The 18,221-nt window shown below is 41.8% G+C and overlaps 3 protein-coding genes across 8 annotated transcripts in view; 1 reads left to right on the forward strand and 2 right to left on the reverse strand.

The window, feature by feature from the left end:
* LOC124997812 (hemicentin-2-like) overlaps positions 1-6,351 on the reverse strand; it is a 32,535-nt gene extending 26,184 nt beyond the window's left edge. For 2 of the 6 annotated variants that reach the window (XM_047571815.1, XM_047571813.1), the window contains exons 1-9: positions 6,171-6,350; positions 5,417-5,695; positions 5,011-5,325; positions 4,589-4,900; positions 4,381-4,458; positions 3,667-3,945; positions 3,261-3,575; positions 2,839-3,150; positions 2,631-2,708 (exon numbers count right to left, since the gene is read on the reverse strand). In XM_047571815.1, the coding sequence (XP_047427771.1) occupies positions 2,631-2,708; positions 2,839-3,150; positions 3,261-3,575; positions 3,667-3,945; positions 4,381-4,458; positions 4,589-4,900; positions 5,011-5,325; positions 5,417-5,695; positions 6,171-6,222 (2,020 nt within the window). In that variant the 5' untranslated portion in view covers positions 6,223-6,350. Of the gene's footprint in view, positions 1-1,918; positions 2,240-2,462; positions 2,709-2,838; positions 3,151-3,260; positions 3,576-3,666; positions 3,946-4,380; positions 4,459-4,588; positions 4,901-5,010; positions 5,326-5,416; positions 5,696-6,170 lie in introns of all 6 variants that reach the window. The other 4 variants (XM_047571817.1, XM_047571816.1, XM_047571814.1 and 1 more) reach the window with 4 other exon arrangements.
* Positions 6,352-6,531: 180 nt separating this feature from the next.
* Positions 6,532-10,311, reverse strand: angptl6 (angiopoietin-like 6). Its single transcript, XM_047571819.1, has 7 exons — positions 10,049-10,311; positions 9,077-9,546; positions 8,837-8,974; positions 8,544-8,751; positions 7,523-7,716; positions 7,081-7,351; positions 6,532-6,993 (listed from the first exon to the last, which is right to left on the reverse strand). The coding sequence occupies exons 1-7, from the start codon at positions 10,110-10,112 to the stop codon at positions 6,809-6,811; spliced, it is 1,530 nt and encodes a 509-aa protein (XP_047427775.1). The 5' UTR covers positions 10,113-10,311; the 3' UTR covers positions 6,532-6,808.
* A 1,447-nt stretch (positions 10,312-11,758) lies between these two features.
* On the forward strand, positions 11,759-18,221 carry ppan (peter pan homolog). Its single transcript, XM_047571923.1, has 13 exons — positions 11,759-11,978; positions 12,256-12,426; positions 12,685-12,786; positions 12,871-12,921; positions 13,113-13,283; positions 13,491-13,567; positions 13,829-13,936; positions 14,222-14,345; positions 14,431-14,509; positions 14,710-14,839; positions 14,940-15,094; positions 15,175-15,594; positions 16,996-18,221. Exons 1-13 carry the CDS (start codon positions 11,964-11,966, stop codon positions 17,967-17,969), a joined length of 2,577 nt encoding a protein of 858 aa, XP_047427879.1. The 5' UTR covers positions 11,759-11,963; the 3' UTR covers positions 17,970-18,221.

Genomic DNA, 18,221 nt, shown 5'->3' on the forward strand with positions numbered 1-18,221 from the left:
GATCGTCTGAAATATCAATATCAAAATGTTGATGTGTTGCAAAGAATAATATGTGTGTGAATTTAACACCAGGTAAAGTTTATTGAGAATTATACATTTCTATTTAAAGTAAAACAAAATTGACCGTGTGATTGGCTCCTTTGTTGGATTGATAGTTCTCACTATTCTTGTCACTGGGTGAGTTTCCACTGACAGGTAGTGGTGTAGTGCCTTGGTTCCACACACCTTACTTAACATAGTTCACTGCGTAGATCATTGGATAAATCCATCAAAATAGTCGTCAAAATATGGCAAGAAGAAGTTTCAAAAGTTTGGAACACCTGACCATGCAATCACATTTCGGATTAACGTTTGCACGTGTTTAAATTCGCTCTGTTGACTTCTGCTGAAGCACAGATGATTCCACTTCTCTGTACCACTTGGGGTTCCATCAATGTTCTTTGCAATAAGTAATAAGAATGTGTGGTGGGAAATCTTACAGTCACCACAGCTGTATGAGCAGAGGTTTATTTGGGGTGAATTTAAAATACTTATTTCGTCTTGTAAAATTAATCACACACAAAAATGACATTTTCTGGATGGTATCCTTTTTTTGGATGCTGATAATATTCTCCACATTTCTTGTACCTGTGATGGGGTCTTTTTGTTGGTCCTTTGAACCAGTGAGTTGGTCGGTATCCTTTCTGGTTGACATTTGTCCACCTTAATCATCATAGGTCAGATGGTACGGTCCCCTGTGAATTGGCATTGTATCAAAATGACGGCAAAAGACAAGAAAGGTTTGATGATGTGCATTTCAAAATAATTTTGAGAAACTGAAGCAGGTGAATGCAACTTAATTTTACCGTGATTTGAACCGTGGTGCTGTTCGTGCCTATGCTGTTTTTAAATTCAGCTTTGTAGTTTCCTGAGTCGTTCCTGCTGAGAGGCATAGATGGATTCATCACTTCATCATCATGGTACCACTTAACTGTCGGTGGAGGGTTCCCATCAGCTTTGCAGAGCAACGTGTCCAAACTGTACTTATGTTCCACAACATATTGTGCAGGACAGTTGAGGATGATCGGAGTGTCTGCAAATAAATATCAGAATAATCAAAAACTGTTTTTGCAGATGTGTTTGGCAGATAAAGTAAATAATTAATGTGTGGTGGGAAATCTTACAGTGCACCACAGCGGTGTATGGGATGGAAGTTTTATTTGGGAGGAATTTAAAATACTTATTTCTGTTATTTTAAAGATTAAAAACTTACACAAAATATTGACACGTAGCGTGTGATTGGCTGATCCGTGTTTGTTGGATGCTTGAAGTAAGTATTCTCCACTATCTTCCTTTGTCCACTGTGGTGAGGTTATGTTTTGTCCATCTTTGAACCAGGTGAGTGTGGGTGTAGGTAGTCCTTCTGGTTCACACTGGAGCTCACCATTCACTTTAACATCATAGGTCTCACTGCAGGTAAAGGAGGGCTCATCTGTGAATGTGACAATCACATCAAAATAGTCGTCAGACAAATTATGGCAAAAGAAAAGAAGGTGCATTTCAAAATAATTTGTCTTGAGATACACACTGAGCCAGGTGAGATACACACTCACATTCTACTGTGATTTGAACCGTGGTGCTGTTCGTGCCTACGCTGTTTTTAAATTCAGCTCTGTAGTTTCCTGAGTCATTCCTGCTGAGAGGCACAGATGGATTCATCACTTTATCATCATGGTACCACTTAACTGTGGGTGGAGGGTTCCCATCAGCTTTGCAGGGCAACATGTCCAAACTGTGCTCATGTTCAACAACATGTTGCATGGGACAGTTGATGATGATCGGAGTGTCTGCAAACAAATATCAGAATAATCAAAAACTGATATATGCAGATGTGTTTGGCAGATTAAGTAAATAATAAATGTGTGGTGGGAAATCTTACAGTGCACCACAGCGGTGTATGGAGCAGAGGTTTTATTTGGGAGGAATTTTGGTCCATTGGGTCCAAGGTGCAGCTCAGTCTGACACGTAAAAACGGCTCCATTGTTTTCTTTGGTAGGAGTGATTTTCAAGGTAGAATTAAGATTTTGTGAGGTCAATACGGTGTCATTGAATGTTTCTTCAAACAGAGTTTCGTGACCTCGGTACCACTTCACTTTGAGCTTCCGCACAGGAGCCACATTGGTGATGCTACATAGCAGCTGGTACTCTTTGCCCTCCAGCATCGGACCATCATCCAGCACGGACACTTGGTCTGGAGTCTCTGTTAATAATTGAAAAAAAGAAGGATTGATAAGGATGGAGCATTTCATTTCCACATAAAACATTGGATATGTGCTATTAATTAGATACTATATCATGTTGTACACCATTATATTTTATGTATGTACTGTGAAGTTTCTATGAGCAACTGGCATCAGTATGTTCCCATATCAAACAATTGTAGGACAAAGATGATGCAGTGTAAACTGTGGACTTATACTCACGATATACAGTGAAGTTAAGATGTTTTTCACACTGTTTATCATTCACAAAAGTGTAGCAGGAGGCCAGGGGGTTCCAGGTGTTCAGGTTTTCAACCGTCCACGGCAGAAAGGCTACATTTTCTAAACCTGTGCCTCCAACTGTGGCCTCCCAACCTAGTCCTTTATCACCTGATGTGGTGCAGTTGACTGAAACTGGATCTCCAAACCTCACCACAATTTCAGGGGGAGTCAGTGTCACCGGGCAACCTGCCATTCACAAGCAAACATATATTTCATCATTGCTTCTTTTCTGGTGCACAGTATGAAATGAGTCATAATCCAGCAGATACTCAACACAGATATTAAAAGTTAAAAAAGCCTGCGCCAGTGTCAGTACCTGTTTCAGGAGCGAGAGGAGACAAGGGAGCGGCTGCAGGGGTTGCTTGGACGTTCACGTTTGTCACGTGAACATGGATTTGCTTAGTTATGTTTCCAAGATTATTGGCAGCTGTGCAGATGTAGGTTGAGCTGGCATTTACTTGAGTAATGTTGAGTGTGTCTGAGTCCTCCTCCAGCACACTGAGCCCATCACTGGTCCACTGAAAGACAGGAGGAGGGTTTCCCTCAGCTTCACAGTTCAGTGAGATGTCGTCGCCCTCAGCTACATCTATGTGCTGAGTATTGGATTGAATCTTGAGCTCAGGAGCATCTGAAGAGATAAACGGGCATTTCATTCAGTTTCATTTCAAATACACACATGACATGACGGTTAACTACACTTATTTAACATTTAACTGAAACAGCAGGACTTTTACTCACAGTGTGCAGAAACATTGTGGGTGTGAAAAACAGACGGTAAACTTCCACTCGGCCCAAAGACCAGCTGAGCCTCACATGTAACCTGGACTACATTATCTTCTCTTCTGACTCTGAGGGTCAGAGTACTAGACTCATTCACCGGTGTTCTGATTGTGTTGTTGAAAACGTCCGTCTTGTTGAGTTCATTGTTTGTGTACCACCTCAATACGAGATTTTCAATGGGAGCGACATCGAGGATATCACACTGCAGTTCATACAGTGTCTCATCCCCCAAAGCCTGTACATTCTTGGTGGAGAGGACAACTTCTGGGTTCTCTGTCAAAATAAAATGAAATACAAGTTTGTTAGTTGCACGTGCTTTTAGATCACTGTTTCTACTGTATAAAAAATTAAAATGTATACTTACTGTAAACGTTAATTTCAAGATGTTTGCTGCATTCATGAGACTCATTTATTTTCACTATGCACTCTGCATTCATGTTCCAGTCTGACAGTGACAAACTGAGCGTGAAATAGTCGTAATCATCGTCACCTACAAGTGTATTGTTTCCAACTCTCCACAATATGTCAAGGTGATTGTCATAGTGGGAGCAGTTTACATCAACATGATCTCCATATTCTCTTATTATCACAGCAGGTTCCACCTGAAGAGGAGTTGAACCTGGAGGGCAAGTGCTGTCTGCATCTGTGGACAGACAAGCGACATGTTTGATGCTCTCTGGTGGTCACAGCTGATTACAAGCCCAATAAAATACACACTTTTAATATGAATAACTTCCATTTTTCCGTATTACTTCTGTTGACGCCCAGATGGAAAGTTCCATACCTTGCAGAATAAAGACCAAATGTTGACACCACGTTATATATTTAGACGTATCTTCAAGTATTTAAATATTCATATGCTGTACTCTGATATGGTAATCAAGTGGTTGCTATGTATATACTTAGTCATTTGTGTAAAAATCTATCACCACACCCACTCTATGCAGATGAAATTTTATTTTTCCATATGTTCTCTCTACCAGAACTTCACTAGAAGGTAATTCATTTACAACGCATCATTATACATTTTCTAAACCCGTGCCTCCAACTGTGGCCTCCCAACCTAGTCCTTTATCACCTGATGTGGTGCAGTTGACTGAAACTGGATCTCCAAACCTCACCACAATTTCAGGGGGAGTCAGTGTCACCGGGCAACCTGCCATTCACAAGCAAACATATATTTCATCATTGCTTCTTTTCTGGTGCACAGTATGAAATGAGTCATAATCCAGCAGATAATCAACACAGATATTAAAAGTTAAAAAAGCCTGCGCCAGTGTCAGTACCTGTTTCAGGAGCGAGAGGAGACAAGGGAGCGGCTGCAGGGGTTGCTTGGACGTTCACGTTTGTCACGTGAACATGGATTTGCTTAGTTATACTTCCAAGATTATTGGTAGCTGTGCAGATGTAGGTTGAGCTGGCATTTACTTGAGTAATGTTGAGTGTGTCTGAGTCCTCCTCCAGCACACTGAGCCCATCACTGGTCCACTGAAAGACAGGAGGAGGGTTTCCCTCAGCTTCACAGTTCAGTGAGATGTCGTCGCCCTCAGCTACATATATGTCTTGAGTATTGGATTGAATCTTGAGCTCGGGAGCATCTGAAGAGATAAACGGGCATTTCATTCAGTTTCATTTCAAATACACACGTGACATGACGGTTAACTACACTTATTTAACATTTAACTGAAACAGCAGGACTTTTACTTACAGTGTGCAGAAACACTGTGGGTGTGAGAAACAGACGGTAAACTTCCACTCGGCCCAAAGACCAGCTGAGCCTCACATGTAACCTGGACTACATTATCTTCTCTTCTGACTCTGAGGGTCAGAGTACCAGACTCATTCACCGGTGTTCTGATTGTGTTGTTGAAAACGTCCGTCTTGTTGAGTTCATTGTTTGTGTACCACCTCAATACGAGATTTTCAACGGGAGCGACATCGAGGATATCACACTGCAGTTCATACAGTGTCTCATCCCCCAAAGCCTGTACATTCTTGGTGGAGAGGACAACTTCTGGGTTCTCTGTCAAAATAAAATAAAATACAAGTTTGTTAGTTGCACGTGCTTTTAGATCACTGTTTCTACTGTATAAAAAATTAAAATGTATACTTACTGTAAACGTTAATTTCAAGATGTTTGCTGCATTCATGAGACTCATTTATTTTCACTATGCACTCTGCACTCATGTTCCAGTCTGACAGTGACAAACTGAGCGTGAAATAGTCGTAATCATTGTCACCTACAAGTGTATTGTTTCCAACTCTCCACAATATGTCAAGGTGATTGTCATAGTGGGAGCAGTTTACATCAACATGATCTCCATATTCTCTTATTATCACAGTAGGTTCCACCTGAAGAGGAGTTGAATCTGGAGGGCAAGTGCTGTCTGCATCTGTGGACAGACAAGCGACATGTTTGATGCTCTCTGGTGGTCACAACTGATTACAAGCCCAATAAAATACACACTTTTAATATGAATAACTTCCACTATTCCGTTTTACTTCTGTTGACGCCCAGATGGAAAGTTCCATACCTTGCAGAATAAAGACCAAATGTTGACACCACGTTATATATTTAGACGTATCTTCAAGTATTTAAATATTCATATGCTGTACTCTGATATGGTAATCAAGTGGTTGCTATGTATATACTTAGTCATTTGTGTAAAAATCTATCACCACACCCACTCTATGCAGATGAAATTTCATTTTTCCAAATGTTCTCTCTACCAGAACTTCACTAGAAGGTAATTCATTTACAACGCATCATTATATGGTATATATTATTAGGGTTTATTACAAATCATTGAATAAAATGTCATCTAACGCTTAAGATCCACACAGTGCTATTTATAAAGCATCACTCACCGCAAAGTAAAAACATGATTATGATAAGACCCAACATCCTGAGCAGCAGCATGCTTGGAGAGCATGCAGGAGGCAAGAGGGAGCGGCGTTGTTTCAGGAAGGTCCAGAGGCTGTCCACCTTCAAACCCTGGATACATATGAATAGTGACTCAGCGTTCACTGGCTAAATTGTGGTGACAGTTACATGAGCTTGGGTAGTATAAAGGAAAACAACCTTCAACGCCCAGCGGAACAGGAACTGGGCATACAAAACCACACTGTGTAGTTCAACCCTCGAAACAACACGAGACAACTCCCTTTCTCATTTTAGAATAATTTCCTCTATCTTTTTGAACATGTTTTTAAAAATGCCACAAAGAAGCTAATTGCACAGGATTTTATTGAAAAGTAAAATGCAACATGGACTACATCTAATTTTGGATTTTAGGAAATTGTAACACAAACTTGTCATATTCGTCAATGTAGTGCAGCTTCATTGAGTAATTCAGAGGTCATAGTCACGTCACTGAATTCATTTCTCACTTTATTCATTAAACAGACTCGGTGAAGGGTTGAATTGTTTGGTTGCCTCTGGATATGTCTGAGGATCATCCATAATACTCTGTGTTTCTGTGTCACGTGTCCATGGAGCAACACCGCTATGTGGGTTTGATCATCATAGAAACTCGTTTGAGGGAGTAGGAGCCTCCGTGGAACTCTGCCCAGTAGACCCCATCCTGATAGCGACTCCGGTAGTGTCCGCCCCGATACCACACACCATTCAGATTGGAGTGCGCACACATGTGATACCACCAGCCTCCTTTCTGGTAATGAGCACAGTTACCTGGCGACAAAAAAAGAAGAAGAGACAACTGTTACTGACAGAAAATATGATGGAGAGGTGCTGAACAGGAGCGGAGGAGGAGCACACCTGTGTAGCCATCCTTGTCTCGATCCAAAGTGGTGAAGGCCTTGTTGTTGTGCCATGAGAGGGAGTCCCCGGCGCTGCCGTGGTACTGTCCTAACCGCAGTCTGTACCAGTCGCTCTCTGGCTCCAGGTGGAAGCTGTCATACTCAGCAAACACCTGCCGACCCTGCCAGTCCTCCAGGGCCACCCGCAGCTTATAGCGAGCCTGTTTAGTGAGCCAGTAGAGGTGTTCCAGGCCGAGCCAGTACTCTCCATCGAGGTTCCCGAAGCCTTGCTGTCACACAATACACAGGTTTAATCTTCATTTGCAATAAGTTCATCTACATGAAGACATGCTGAATACAAATTGGTGAATATGCAGGCCCTCCCTAATATTAACTGCCAATATTAAGAAATAATATCAGCTACTGAAGGTTTTCCAGACTTTAAAGGCGTACGGAATCACCTTGTACTGCTCCCAGGTCCTGAAGAAGTTGACGGATCCATCCTGTCTCCTCTGGATGACAGTCCACCCTCCCTGAGCCTGACTCTGCTCACACCACGCCTGCAGGAGACGGTTGGCACTCTGCGGGCGAAGCAGGTAGATCCCACTGGTGGTCTCACCTGATTCCAACACATGTTGGCAGTCTCGCCATGGTCCTGGATCGTTTGAAAATGTGCAACCAACCCAGGGTTAGAAAAGATATTTACAGATACACTGCATTTTGTAATGTTTAAGATGTGGATGAATCCAATACTATTAACAGTATGAAAATGCAACAATAGTATTTGTGGCCAACACCTCAGTCTTTGAAATCCATTGCTGCTAATGGACAACAGGAACCATACATTTTATGAGTGGAACTGAGATAGAAATCTGTGAATTCTCATGTCAAAAAAAAAATAGTCCTGCTCACAGAAGGATTTGAAATCCAGTTTTAAAAACAGGAAAAGACACAGATATTGCAATGTTATCTGCTTGTTTCCTTTCTGGCACATGTTCAGTGTCTCATGTCACAGTGCTAAGTGTGACATGTGGGATAAATGATGAGTGATGACTGTACAGAAAATGTATACACAGGGGGAAATCTCCCACACTGAGAGATAACGCTTAATGGTCTGCTGTGGTGAGCATGTTCTCACGGACAGGATGGAGTAATATGCACTCTGTAAAAATTACAGTGAAGTGTTGGGTCACACACACACTTTAAACATTCCAGCCATGCAGGTCTACACCAGAAGTGCCATTTAAACATGTTCCAGTGCATCTTTATTAAGAAGCCCTCGGCTCTGTGATTAAAAAAAAAAAAAAAAAAAAATGCTGGCTGTTTTTTGTTTTTTTTTTGGTCAGTGTTTATGCCTTCCCAGATAGACAGGACCAGCAGTTCACTGACTCCATCAGCCTCTGCTGCTTATCTAAGCAGTTAAATAACTCTGGTTTGGGCGATATCAGCAGCTGCCATGAGACGTGTTTTACATGGATGTACCTGGAGTTTTTGTGACAGGGAAGCTAATGACGGGTAGGTCAGTAGGAGTGTTGGTGGTAGTGGTGGGGAAGGAATGAGTCCCCACTCTTTTTGCTTCCCGCAGAGGAGGAGCACTTTGGTCCCTTTGAACATCATTGGTCATTTCGTTGGGCTCTGAGCTGTAATTAGGATGCACATTAGGCTGGCTTTTTGGTGGTTCAGTCGTCACCTGTTCAACACAAAAACAATGCACCATTCTTAGCCCTGCCCACAAACCCAGTATATCTCTATATTTCAGCCAATTTGTTTCCTACCAGAGAGGACTGTGTGGATTCCCTGCACTGGCACTGCTTTTCCAGGCGGGCAATAAACTGGTTCTGGGAGCTCATCATGGAGGTGAGGGCTCCATATTTCTTCTCCAGCTCTCTGTAATTATTGGAGACCTGCAAAGCCTGAGATGCCCGCCCACCCACAGCAAACATAATGATGAGTTGAATAATGATTAAGACAAAACACTAATCACACTCCAACTTGGACAGCAGTTCTCTGCTTACCTGTGTTGTAGCATTGAGTAGGAGGTTCTCCAGCCTTTGCTGCTCCAGTGCTTTGTCTTTCTTGTGTATGACCTCCTGTAGCAGTTGGGCGTAGAGCTTGGTAATGCGTGAAGTCATGTTGCTACTTTCCTTTCTCAGGGTTCTCACCTCCATGGCAAGGGCCCCCTCCTGCTCCAGTTGGACCTGGAGCCTTTCCATCTGTTCCTGCTGCCGTTTGAGCTCCGCTCGCAGCGCTGCTACCTCAGACTGGTTGGTCGTAGCAGGCGGTGTGTTCAAACACAGCGCCCCTGTGAGCTTTTGCTGTGGAACAATGAACGTGTAGGAGCAACGCCCCGCTTTTATGTCTGAAGAGCGCGATGAACGTTTATCGCCATCCTTTCGTCCTCCAGCTTCCACACAAAGCGCCAGGAACAGAGTCAGACCTATTGTCAGTGTCTTCTCCATGAATCTGTGCAACTTCTTATCAGACCCTGTAGTGAAGGATGAGGCATGTAAAGCAATCATTCAGAAAGCTTTCGGACACTCTCTGACACAATCAAGGTATTCAAGGAATTCCTGCTGTTCTTGACTGTTCACCAGATGTGTCCTTGCAAAGTTGAAGAACACACATTTGCCCCCTGGCTTAAACTTAGCAGATCAACAATGAAGGAGCAACGGTCAACACGAACCAGCCAGAATCAACAAACTTCCATGGCCAACAGAATAGCTATAGTCACACATCCAGCCACAACAACCATGGTCAACATCATAAACAGTGCAAACACTGACATCTGACTCAGAAATATACAACATTCTCACTAAAATACAGATACCAATTGAAGTTGTCCGTATGTCAAACTTATTTTTTTTTCTCACTGTTTTGTTTTTTTTTTCTGATACACATGATTCAAATAAATGCTGAACTTTTAGATTTGGCTAAAAACATCCCAGTTTACTCTTACAAAGTGATGAATATATGAGACCATTACTTACTTCCAAACGAAAACAGTTTTGGATGCCCTTTTTTCATCCAGTGCGTCGCAGCAACTCTTAGCATGCCCCAAAAACGTAAAATAATAATAAAAATTACATGTTCAAAGATTGTGAAGGGTTACATGAATGGACTATTGCACGTGGTCCTCTGTAAATGCTGAATGGAAGGTTAAAAAGGTGTAGGTCAAAAATAAATCTCAAGAAGAATCGGATTGGCAGCAAAGTTTAACAAGACTAATTCATGTCCGGAGTTTCTGTCTCAAGACCTCTAAAGAAGACAGCTAATTACAAACTGTCCTAATGCCGCCGCCTCCCCGTTGTTTAGATGGGGGCTCAGTGCAGGAATCTGGGACGTCTCCTCCCCCTATCTTCAACCACATAGCCTCTATGCCACAAAGAACTGGTGCGGTGTGATAATGCTGTGGCATCTTTTGATTTATGGCCTTTGTTTTCTGGTATGGTTTCCATGCTCATGTGGACTTGCTTCAATCTGAAAGACGGTGTTCAACAAGTCCAATCAAATCAAACATTTTTGTGAACCAGTCACATAGGGACTCTGTTGTGTCCTCTAACAATTCAGGGGATGTTATCTTTGATCTAGCGCTTTAGTGCACACTTGTGGTTGAAAATCTTTTTTTTTTATCCAATCTGGTGTGGTTATAAAACACATATAACCCAACAGCAGTGACAAAAAACCTAACAAAACAAAACTAACACTTATCCTAGCCAATGTGGTTGTTTGTTTGAGGTGGAAACAGATGCTTCGAGATAAGTGCAAGCATTTCAATTTAAAAAAGCAAATAGAAAACAGTATGCTGCTGAATCTTCAAATGCTATTTCAGCTGCTTGCGCGTTGTGTGCGCACTGAAATTCCATGCTACATTAAACTGTGGAGGCCTACGTTTGAGTACCAAAGCTCTAGATGAGATCAGTGACACATTTCTCGTAGCTGCTACAGAGCGGGCCCTCAGGAGGTTGAAGTGCGACTTTTCAAAAACCACACCTAAAACTGAAGACATTTTGTACAGAAAAGGTCAGTTACTTAGAACACTGCAGCAGAAACCACAGAAACACATTACAAGTGCTGCCAAGTTTAGAATATCTTTCGAGTATTTTTAAACTTTAACGTTGTTTATTTAGTCGGTGCTTTCATTTCAGGGATAAATGTTGTAATGTGGGCTGGAGTAAAACCTTTGTCCGTAGACGTGTTATATATATATATATATATACATATCCGTAGACGTGTTTTATATATGTGTGTGTGTGTGTGTGTGTGTGTGTGTATTTCGAAATATTGTTCTAAAATTTATATAAAGTTTTAGAACACTCCAATATTTCTAATGTATGCAGCATTAGCCACAACATTGCACACCACACCAGTACAGTTCTTTGAGGCATATGGGTATATGGTTACATATGACACAGGTGGATTAGCGCCCCCTAACCTACTATGTTGTTATGTGGCCTGGAGTAAAACGTTTTCTCAGCAGACGTGTTGTTTGAAACAGTCTATTTCGCTTAATAAGACAAGTATTTTTTATTTTTTTTAGAAGCAACGGAACGAACTCGCTCATCCGAGTCTAAACAGTTTTTCGTTGTCAAATTTTCCGCTTTATTCTTTCTCCACACATATCAGTTTAGGTAAAACCTTTCTCCAGCTCACGTCACTAGAGTACGGACACATTAGTGTGTAACACACCAGTCACAGAAGCACGAACATATTACAGTGTGACACAGAGTAGCACAGCCATGTGGACGGTGTCGCGTTGACTTCGAAGTTGATGTTTTAGAGCTGTTGTTGTTTGTGTTTTGTCGAAATAATGAACGAAGGCGCCGTCGGCGGCTTAAACATAGTGTACCAACAACTACTGTGAGGTTGTTGACTATATTCGCCAGCTGTACATCGAGCTGAATAATGGGGAAATCAAAGGTACGTACTGTGTGTGCCAGCAGGTTAGCCGATAACGTTAGCTTAAACGGCAGTTGTTGAAAACTTAATCGTCGTTCGTATGTGAAAATACGACATATGTGCAAATGTGTGGCTGTGTTGTAGTTGGAGATTGTCATATGGCCTTCCTGGGGTTGGCTTAGCTCCGCGGTGAAATATCTTAACGCTAGCTAGCGTTTTCTCAAAGCTAACCTGAAAGTCTGTGCCACACTATAGCATTTTACCTGGATGATTAATGTGTAACCATTGTGCTTATCAGACCAAGAACCAGAAGAAATCCCGATCCTTAGCCAACCATGTGGCCGAGGAGACGTATGGAGCAGTGCCCCACTCTTTCGTGTTTCATCGGGGCCAGGTTGGAAAAAACGTGGGTGATCTCATCGTGGACGTACGGAGAGTTATGGAGCCCTACACCGCGGAGTCCCTGAAGGTCCGTACGGGAGAGCTTCATCGGCTGTCTGCGCTATAAAAATATATTATTAAAAATAATAATAATTAACTGGCCAATGTTGTTGCTTTAGGCAACTTGACATGTCCCAATGGAACACGTGCTTTATTCGAACTTTTTTGAGGTATATATCATAGTATAGTTGTTGTACACTGATTGTGTACATGTGTTTTCATGCGCTTTTTATATATATATATATATATATATATATATATATATATATATATATATATACACCAGGTCAGGAAGAAGAACGTGCTTAAAGACTTTGTGGCAATAGCAGGACCACTGGGAGTGACACACTTCATGATCTTCAGTAAAACACCCAGCAGTGTCAACATGGTGAGATCATATACATTAGGACAGCCACAAATTTTCCACATTAAGCCTGTTATCAGTCTAACAACGCGTCTCTTCTCCTTGCAGAGACTCGCTCGACTTCCCAAAGGCCCCATGCTTCATTTCAAAGTCCTCAAGGTAAGCACTAACCCGTGAATATAACATGTGTTTAATGAAATGAAGGGTTCAGATGATGATTCTTTAAAAAAACGTGATTGTCAAGTGATGTTTTTCAAAGTAAACGCACTGATGCACCCAAATGACTAATTATCAGAGTCCCCCTTAGTATTTTTTCCAGTTTTGTGAAGCCTTTGTGACTTTTCTTTCAGTATTCTCTCATCAAAGATGTGGTTTCGTCTTTGAAGAAGCACAGGATGCATGAGCAGCAGTTCACCCATCATCCACTGCTCATCCTCAGTAACTTTGGAACGGATGGCATGCATGTCAAACTCATGTCCACCATGTTCCAAAACATGTTTCCTTCCATAAATGTGCACAAGGTAAGCTTTGTAAGAAAAACTTTGACTGTTGTCACTATAATTGTTGTTAAAACTTTGTTGACGTGATGAAAGTATAGTCTTCTGACTTCATGTGAAGATTGTCAAAAGTAAACGCTTTCTGATTTCTCCGTCGGTGACATGTTTGGCATCGTGTACATCTAACTTTGAATTCTGTTGAGCAGTTATGATTTTATTTATTTTTTTCAGGTTAGCCTGAACAACATCAAGAGGTGTGTGCTGTTGAGTTACAACCCAGAGACACAAGAAATTCAGTTTCGACATTAGTAAGTAAATATAATTTCTCAATGATTGGTTTATAAACACGCATGATAAACTAAACTGATTATATTAAAGTTATAGGTTTAATCTTCAGTAAAAGATTCTATTAAATGATTGTTTGGCTCACACGATGACAGACTTTGACTTGATTGTTTGATGATGTACGTCCAAAGTAAACGCACTGATGGGCCTCAACGCAGTACAGTAAGGTTTATTGTTGGTTAAATATCAAAAACTGACCATTGATTTTTGTCCCCACCCTGCAGCAGCCTGAAGGTGGTCCCTGTGGGCATGAGCCGTGGAGTCAAGAAGCTCATGCAGGAGAAGTTCCCCAATATGAGCAAGTTGGAGGATATTAGCGAGCTGCTGATGAAGTAAGTAATTCTACACGTTTCTGTCTGTACCTGCCCGGCCTTAGGCAGATGGGTCCCTCCATATGAGCTGGGTTCTGCTCAAGGTTTCTTCCTACTAAAAGGGAGTTTTTCCTGGGCACCGTTGCCTTCAGGGTTGCTCTGGAGGTTGCATGCCTGTTTTTGTTGAAGTTATATAAATAAAATTGAATTTGACAGTAATGCACCTTGAAGAAACTTAGATTTTTGGCTAGCTGTTGTCCAACCTGTGTTGTTTGTTTTAAAATGTTGTGCTCTCAACATTCTCAGGAGTGCAAACCTTTCAGAAAGTGAAGCTGAACAAGACGGGGAGCACAACATAACTGAACTGCCGCAGGTCTACTCCGGAAGAGGCAACATGACGTCGCAACAGAGTGCTGTCCGTTTGACCGAAGTACGTGTCCATACTTCATGTGAAATTATTATTTCAGTGAGTGGTGCTTGGATGGCAGTTGAGTATTCAGTTGTGTTGCCCTTAGATTGGTCCTCGAATGACACTGCAGCTGATGAAGATTCAAGAAGGGATGGGCGACGGCAATGTCCTCTATCACTCTATGAGTGAGTACACGCCTTTTCTAATGAAATAATGTCTCAATGGGATATACTGAGATGTGAATGATGACAAATACAGTATGAATTCTGTGATATATTCTCTAAAAGTAAACGCTTACTGATGCATCTAGAGCTCGCTTGGTTTCATGTGCACCAGACACACAAGTGTTTTTTAATGGAGATTTTGTTATATGCCATCCTTGCAGTCTCCAAGACAGAGGAAGAAATACAGGAGATCCTGAAAAGGAAGGAAGCCCAGTTAAAAGAGAAGGAGAATCGCCGAAAAAAGCAGGACCAGAACATTGCTCAGAAGAAAGAGAAACGGGAAGAGCACAAGTAATATGCCCCTAAAATAATTTGATTGTTTTATTTAATTCATTTTTTGTTTGTTTGTTTTTTTGGTTGAAGTTAACATTTTTTTTGCTCCTCTTGATAGGAAAAAAAGTCTGGAAGGCATTAAGAGGAAACGGGCCGAAGCTGAAGATGACAGCGAGGTGGAGGATCCAGGGATGGAGGACGATCGGGTCATCGTTGAATCCGACGATGAGGTCGAGTACTACAGGCAGGCTGTGGGAGAGGAGCCGGATGAAGGTGAGTAATACTTAATGTAGTGTAAGCCATTAGCTAAGTGCTTTTGAATTCATTATTAATTTTTTTTCCTTTTTGGGCAGACATGTTCCCCACCGCCAAAAAGAGGCCGCGCTTACAGCACTCAGAGAAGTCTCACGGGCCTACCAAGAAGAGGAAACCATCTGCTGGTAAATCATCATGGAATGGCACAGATAATAAAGCAATGAGAAAGGGTCCAGGAGGACAGCACAGAGACAAAAGAGGAAAAGACCAGCAGAAAAAAGGATGGAAGAAATCCAGGGATGAGGAGAAACCCTTTGGAAAGAAAATGAAACCTACAGGAAAGGCGTTCGGAGCAAAGAGAATGGGAGATGGGGGAAATAAATTTGGTGGGAAAAGGAAATTTGACGGCAAGAAAAACAAAGACAATTTCAGATCTAGAGATCAGAAAGGCAAGTCTGGGTTCAAGAAGAAAGGTGCAGGGACAAAGAGAGGCTTCACACAGAGGAAGGGAAAAGGCTGAAACGGTCATCATCTTTTCTCTGAACTTTTGGTGCAGTACTGTGCTGAAACAGTAGATGGCAGCAAACGTTAATTTGTTTATGTTTGTTATGTAAAAACTGTTTATTAAAAAAAATGAACTGATGGACTAGTCTGACCATGTTACCTTTCTCTCAACTATATTATCATCAGGACCAGAAATGCCTGATATGTTTGATAAATCTGTTCTACAAATGTGTTTATTATATACCATAATCCATCTTGAGTTTTTGTTGTTGTTGGTTCTCTATAATTATTATGCAAGCACCTTTCCAAATCCAGTAAATAACTGAAAACCAAACGTCATTTGTATTTGTTGCAGAGGGCAACCCGTGGGTGTAATTATCACTTTGTAATGGGGTTTGCCGCTGATTCTTTTTTTTTTAGGCTACTTGTCAGCGAAGATCAACGCAACACCAGTGACTGTTCACCTTTTTGATGGTTATGTATTAAAACTCCCCCAAAAAACATGTGAGGAAGTGGTTTGAATCCGGAAGCTTGGAGGATGTGCCTGAAGTTTAAAGATTTCGAACAGTTGCAGCGTTTCTTAATTTGCACAGAGGAAAATAATTGAAACGCATGCAGAAGAGATGCATTTATACAAATTGCATTCAGAATTGCAGCTGATTGACAGTGATTTTTTTGGTTTACAAGCAATATTTCTAGCTGTTCTTGATGCAAGTGATTAACAGTCTGCTCAGACGCAAGTGTCAGACTACTGATAAGGCAGCGGTTGAAGTTAATTGCAGTATGAATAATCTTTGAGATCAAAGCATAAAAGAATACAAAGAAACTCTGCATACATAAAACAGCCTGGGTGCAATATATTTTCAGGAAACGAAGAGGTTCAAGGCTGCTGCGAATTTAAGTGATCGTGCATGTTACATAGTTGGGGGGTGTGGAGACTCTTGGGCTTTTCTGAGAAAGCTAGTCTCACATCAGTGTGCCCTCACGCATGACCCTGGGCTATGTATCGCCTGCTCGTTTTGCAAATTTGTGGCGTCACCACAGTTTTCCTTCCTCAAATTGCGAAAGTGCGAAAGGCTATGAGGAACTCATAACATGTAAGCGAGTCCTTGGCGTCTATCAGATTGTTAGGTGAGAAGCGTGTCACATTTTCTACTCAAAGAAATTAACGGCCAGGATATATCTTGTCGTTAGAGCGCGCTGCACATTCGGTAAGTACACATAATCGCATATCTGCTTTTTTGATGCATCAAATAAAATCGCATTTACAACTACTGCATGTATATATATATATATATATATATATATATATATATATATATATATATATATATATATATATACACACACTGCATTGTTTAGGCTGTAATTCAAATGACATCTTCATGAAATGTATTTTTTATTTTCTGGTTCAGTGCGGACTCTGACTCTGTTCAGTCTCTCTAACGGAAAGCCAAAAAGCAAGATGCAGAACTTCTCCTTGTGTGAGAAGTTTCAAATCCACGTTCTGCCCTCTGTGTATGGGGTCGAGTTCTTGGTGGCCCTCGCCGGAAACCTGTTCGCCCTGTGGCTGCTGGTGACCAGAGAAAGAAGAAACTGGCACACGGGTGTTGTCCTGTCCTGTAACCTGGCCATCAGTGACCTGCTGTACGTCCTGACTCTGCCCTTGCTGATTGTCTACTACTCGCTGGACAAAAACTGGATTTTTGGCAACGCCATGTGCAAAATCGAGAGGTTTCTCTTCACCTGCAACTTATACGTGAGCATCTTCTTCATCATGGCGATAAGCGTGAACCGCTGCGTGGCCATCCTTTGCCCCTTCTTCACCCGCTCCTACGTGGAGCCGGCGCACGCCAAGGCCGTCAGTGTCATCATCTGGGTTATTGTAGGCGTCATCTCCTGCCCCGTGTTTAAATTCGCCTCTGTTTGTCAACATGGACACAAGACTCAGTGTGACTCTTTCTGTGGCCAGATTTATGAAAAGGACCACTTCACCTACAAACTGTTTCTCGCTGTGTTCGGGTGCCTGGTTCCCTTCTTTGTCACTTTCGCTTCTTATTGTGCAGTCACTTGGGCGGTGTGGAAAAATGCCAGTGTTACCGCACTTGAGAAGCGCAAAGTGGTCCTGCTAGTCGTATCGGCGATTGTGCTGTACGCCGTTTCCTTTGTGCCGTATCATTTCTCGCAGCTGTATCACTTATATCTCAGACTGAAGCATACCAAGAGCACTGTCTGTTGGGTGTACAAATCGTACCAAGTGTCAAAGGGACTGGCCACTTTGAACATGTGTATTCACCCAGTTCTTTACATGGCTGTGTTTGACAGTATGAGAGTGGCATGCTGTGGGAAGAGTACAGACGACAATATCGGGGAAACGGTGAGAAAGTAGATCTGCTGCTTAGTTGCATCTGTGTATAGGACATCCTTATATTTTTATACTGAAATGCTCAACAATTTTTTTTTAAAAAAATGTTTCTATCCGTCTGAAGTCTTGTATTACTTGCTGCCTGTTCTGTATAGTTAACTTGATAATGTAACCAGCTGCAATAAAAACATAGAGATAATAGAAGATTTGACTAATCAAATGATCAACTTCCGCTCTAACTCATATCGGGAATAAATGCTGGACTGGAGAACTGTC

The sequence above is a fragment of the Mugil cephalus genome, chromosome 20 (genome assembly GCF_022458985.1).
Source record: "Mugil cephalus isolate CIBA_MC_2020 chromosome 20, CIBA_Mcephalus_1.1, whole genome shotgun sequence".
Taxonomy (NCBI): Eukaryota; Metazoa; Chordata; class Actinopteri; order Mugiliformes; family Mugilidae; genus Mugil; species Mugil cephalus.

Coding starts and splice junctions, on each gene's coding strand:
- angptl6 (XM_047571819.1), bottom strand. CDS start 10,112: ATGCTAAGAGTTGCTGCGACGCACTGGATGAAAAAAGGGCATCCAAAA. Junction 8,752..8,836: donor AATCCACACAGTCCTCTCTG/GTAGGAAACAAA, acceptor TGTGTTGAACAG/GTGACGACTGAACCACCAAA. Junction 7,352..7,522: donor GGACCTGGGAGCAGTACAAG/GTGATTCCGTAC, acceptor ATTGTGTGACAG/CAAGGCTTCGGGAACCTCGA.
- ppan (XM_047571923.1), top strand. Junction 12,427..12,684: donor ACACCGCGGAGTCCCTGAAG/GTCCGTACGGGA, acceptor TATATACACCAG/GTCAGGAAGAAGAACGTGCT. Junction 15,595..16,995: donor ACAGAGGAAGGGAAAAGGCT/GAAACGGTCATC, acceptor TTTCTGGTTCAG/TGCGGACTCTGACTCTGTTC.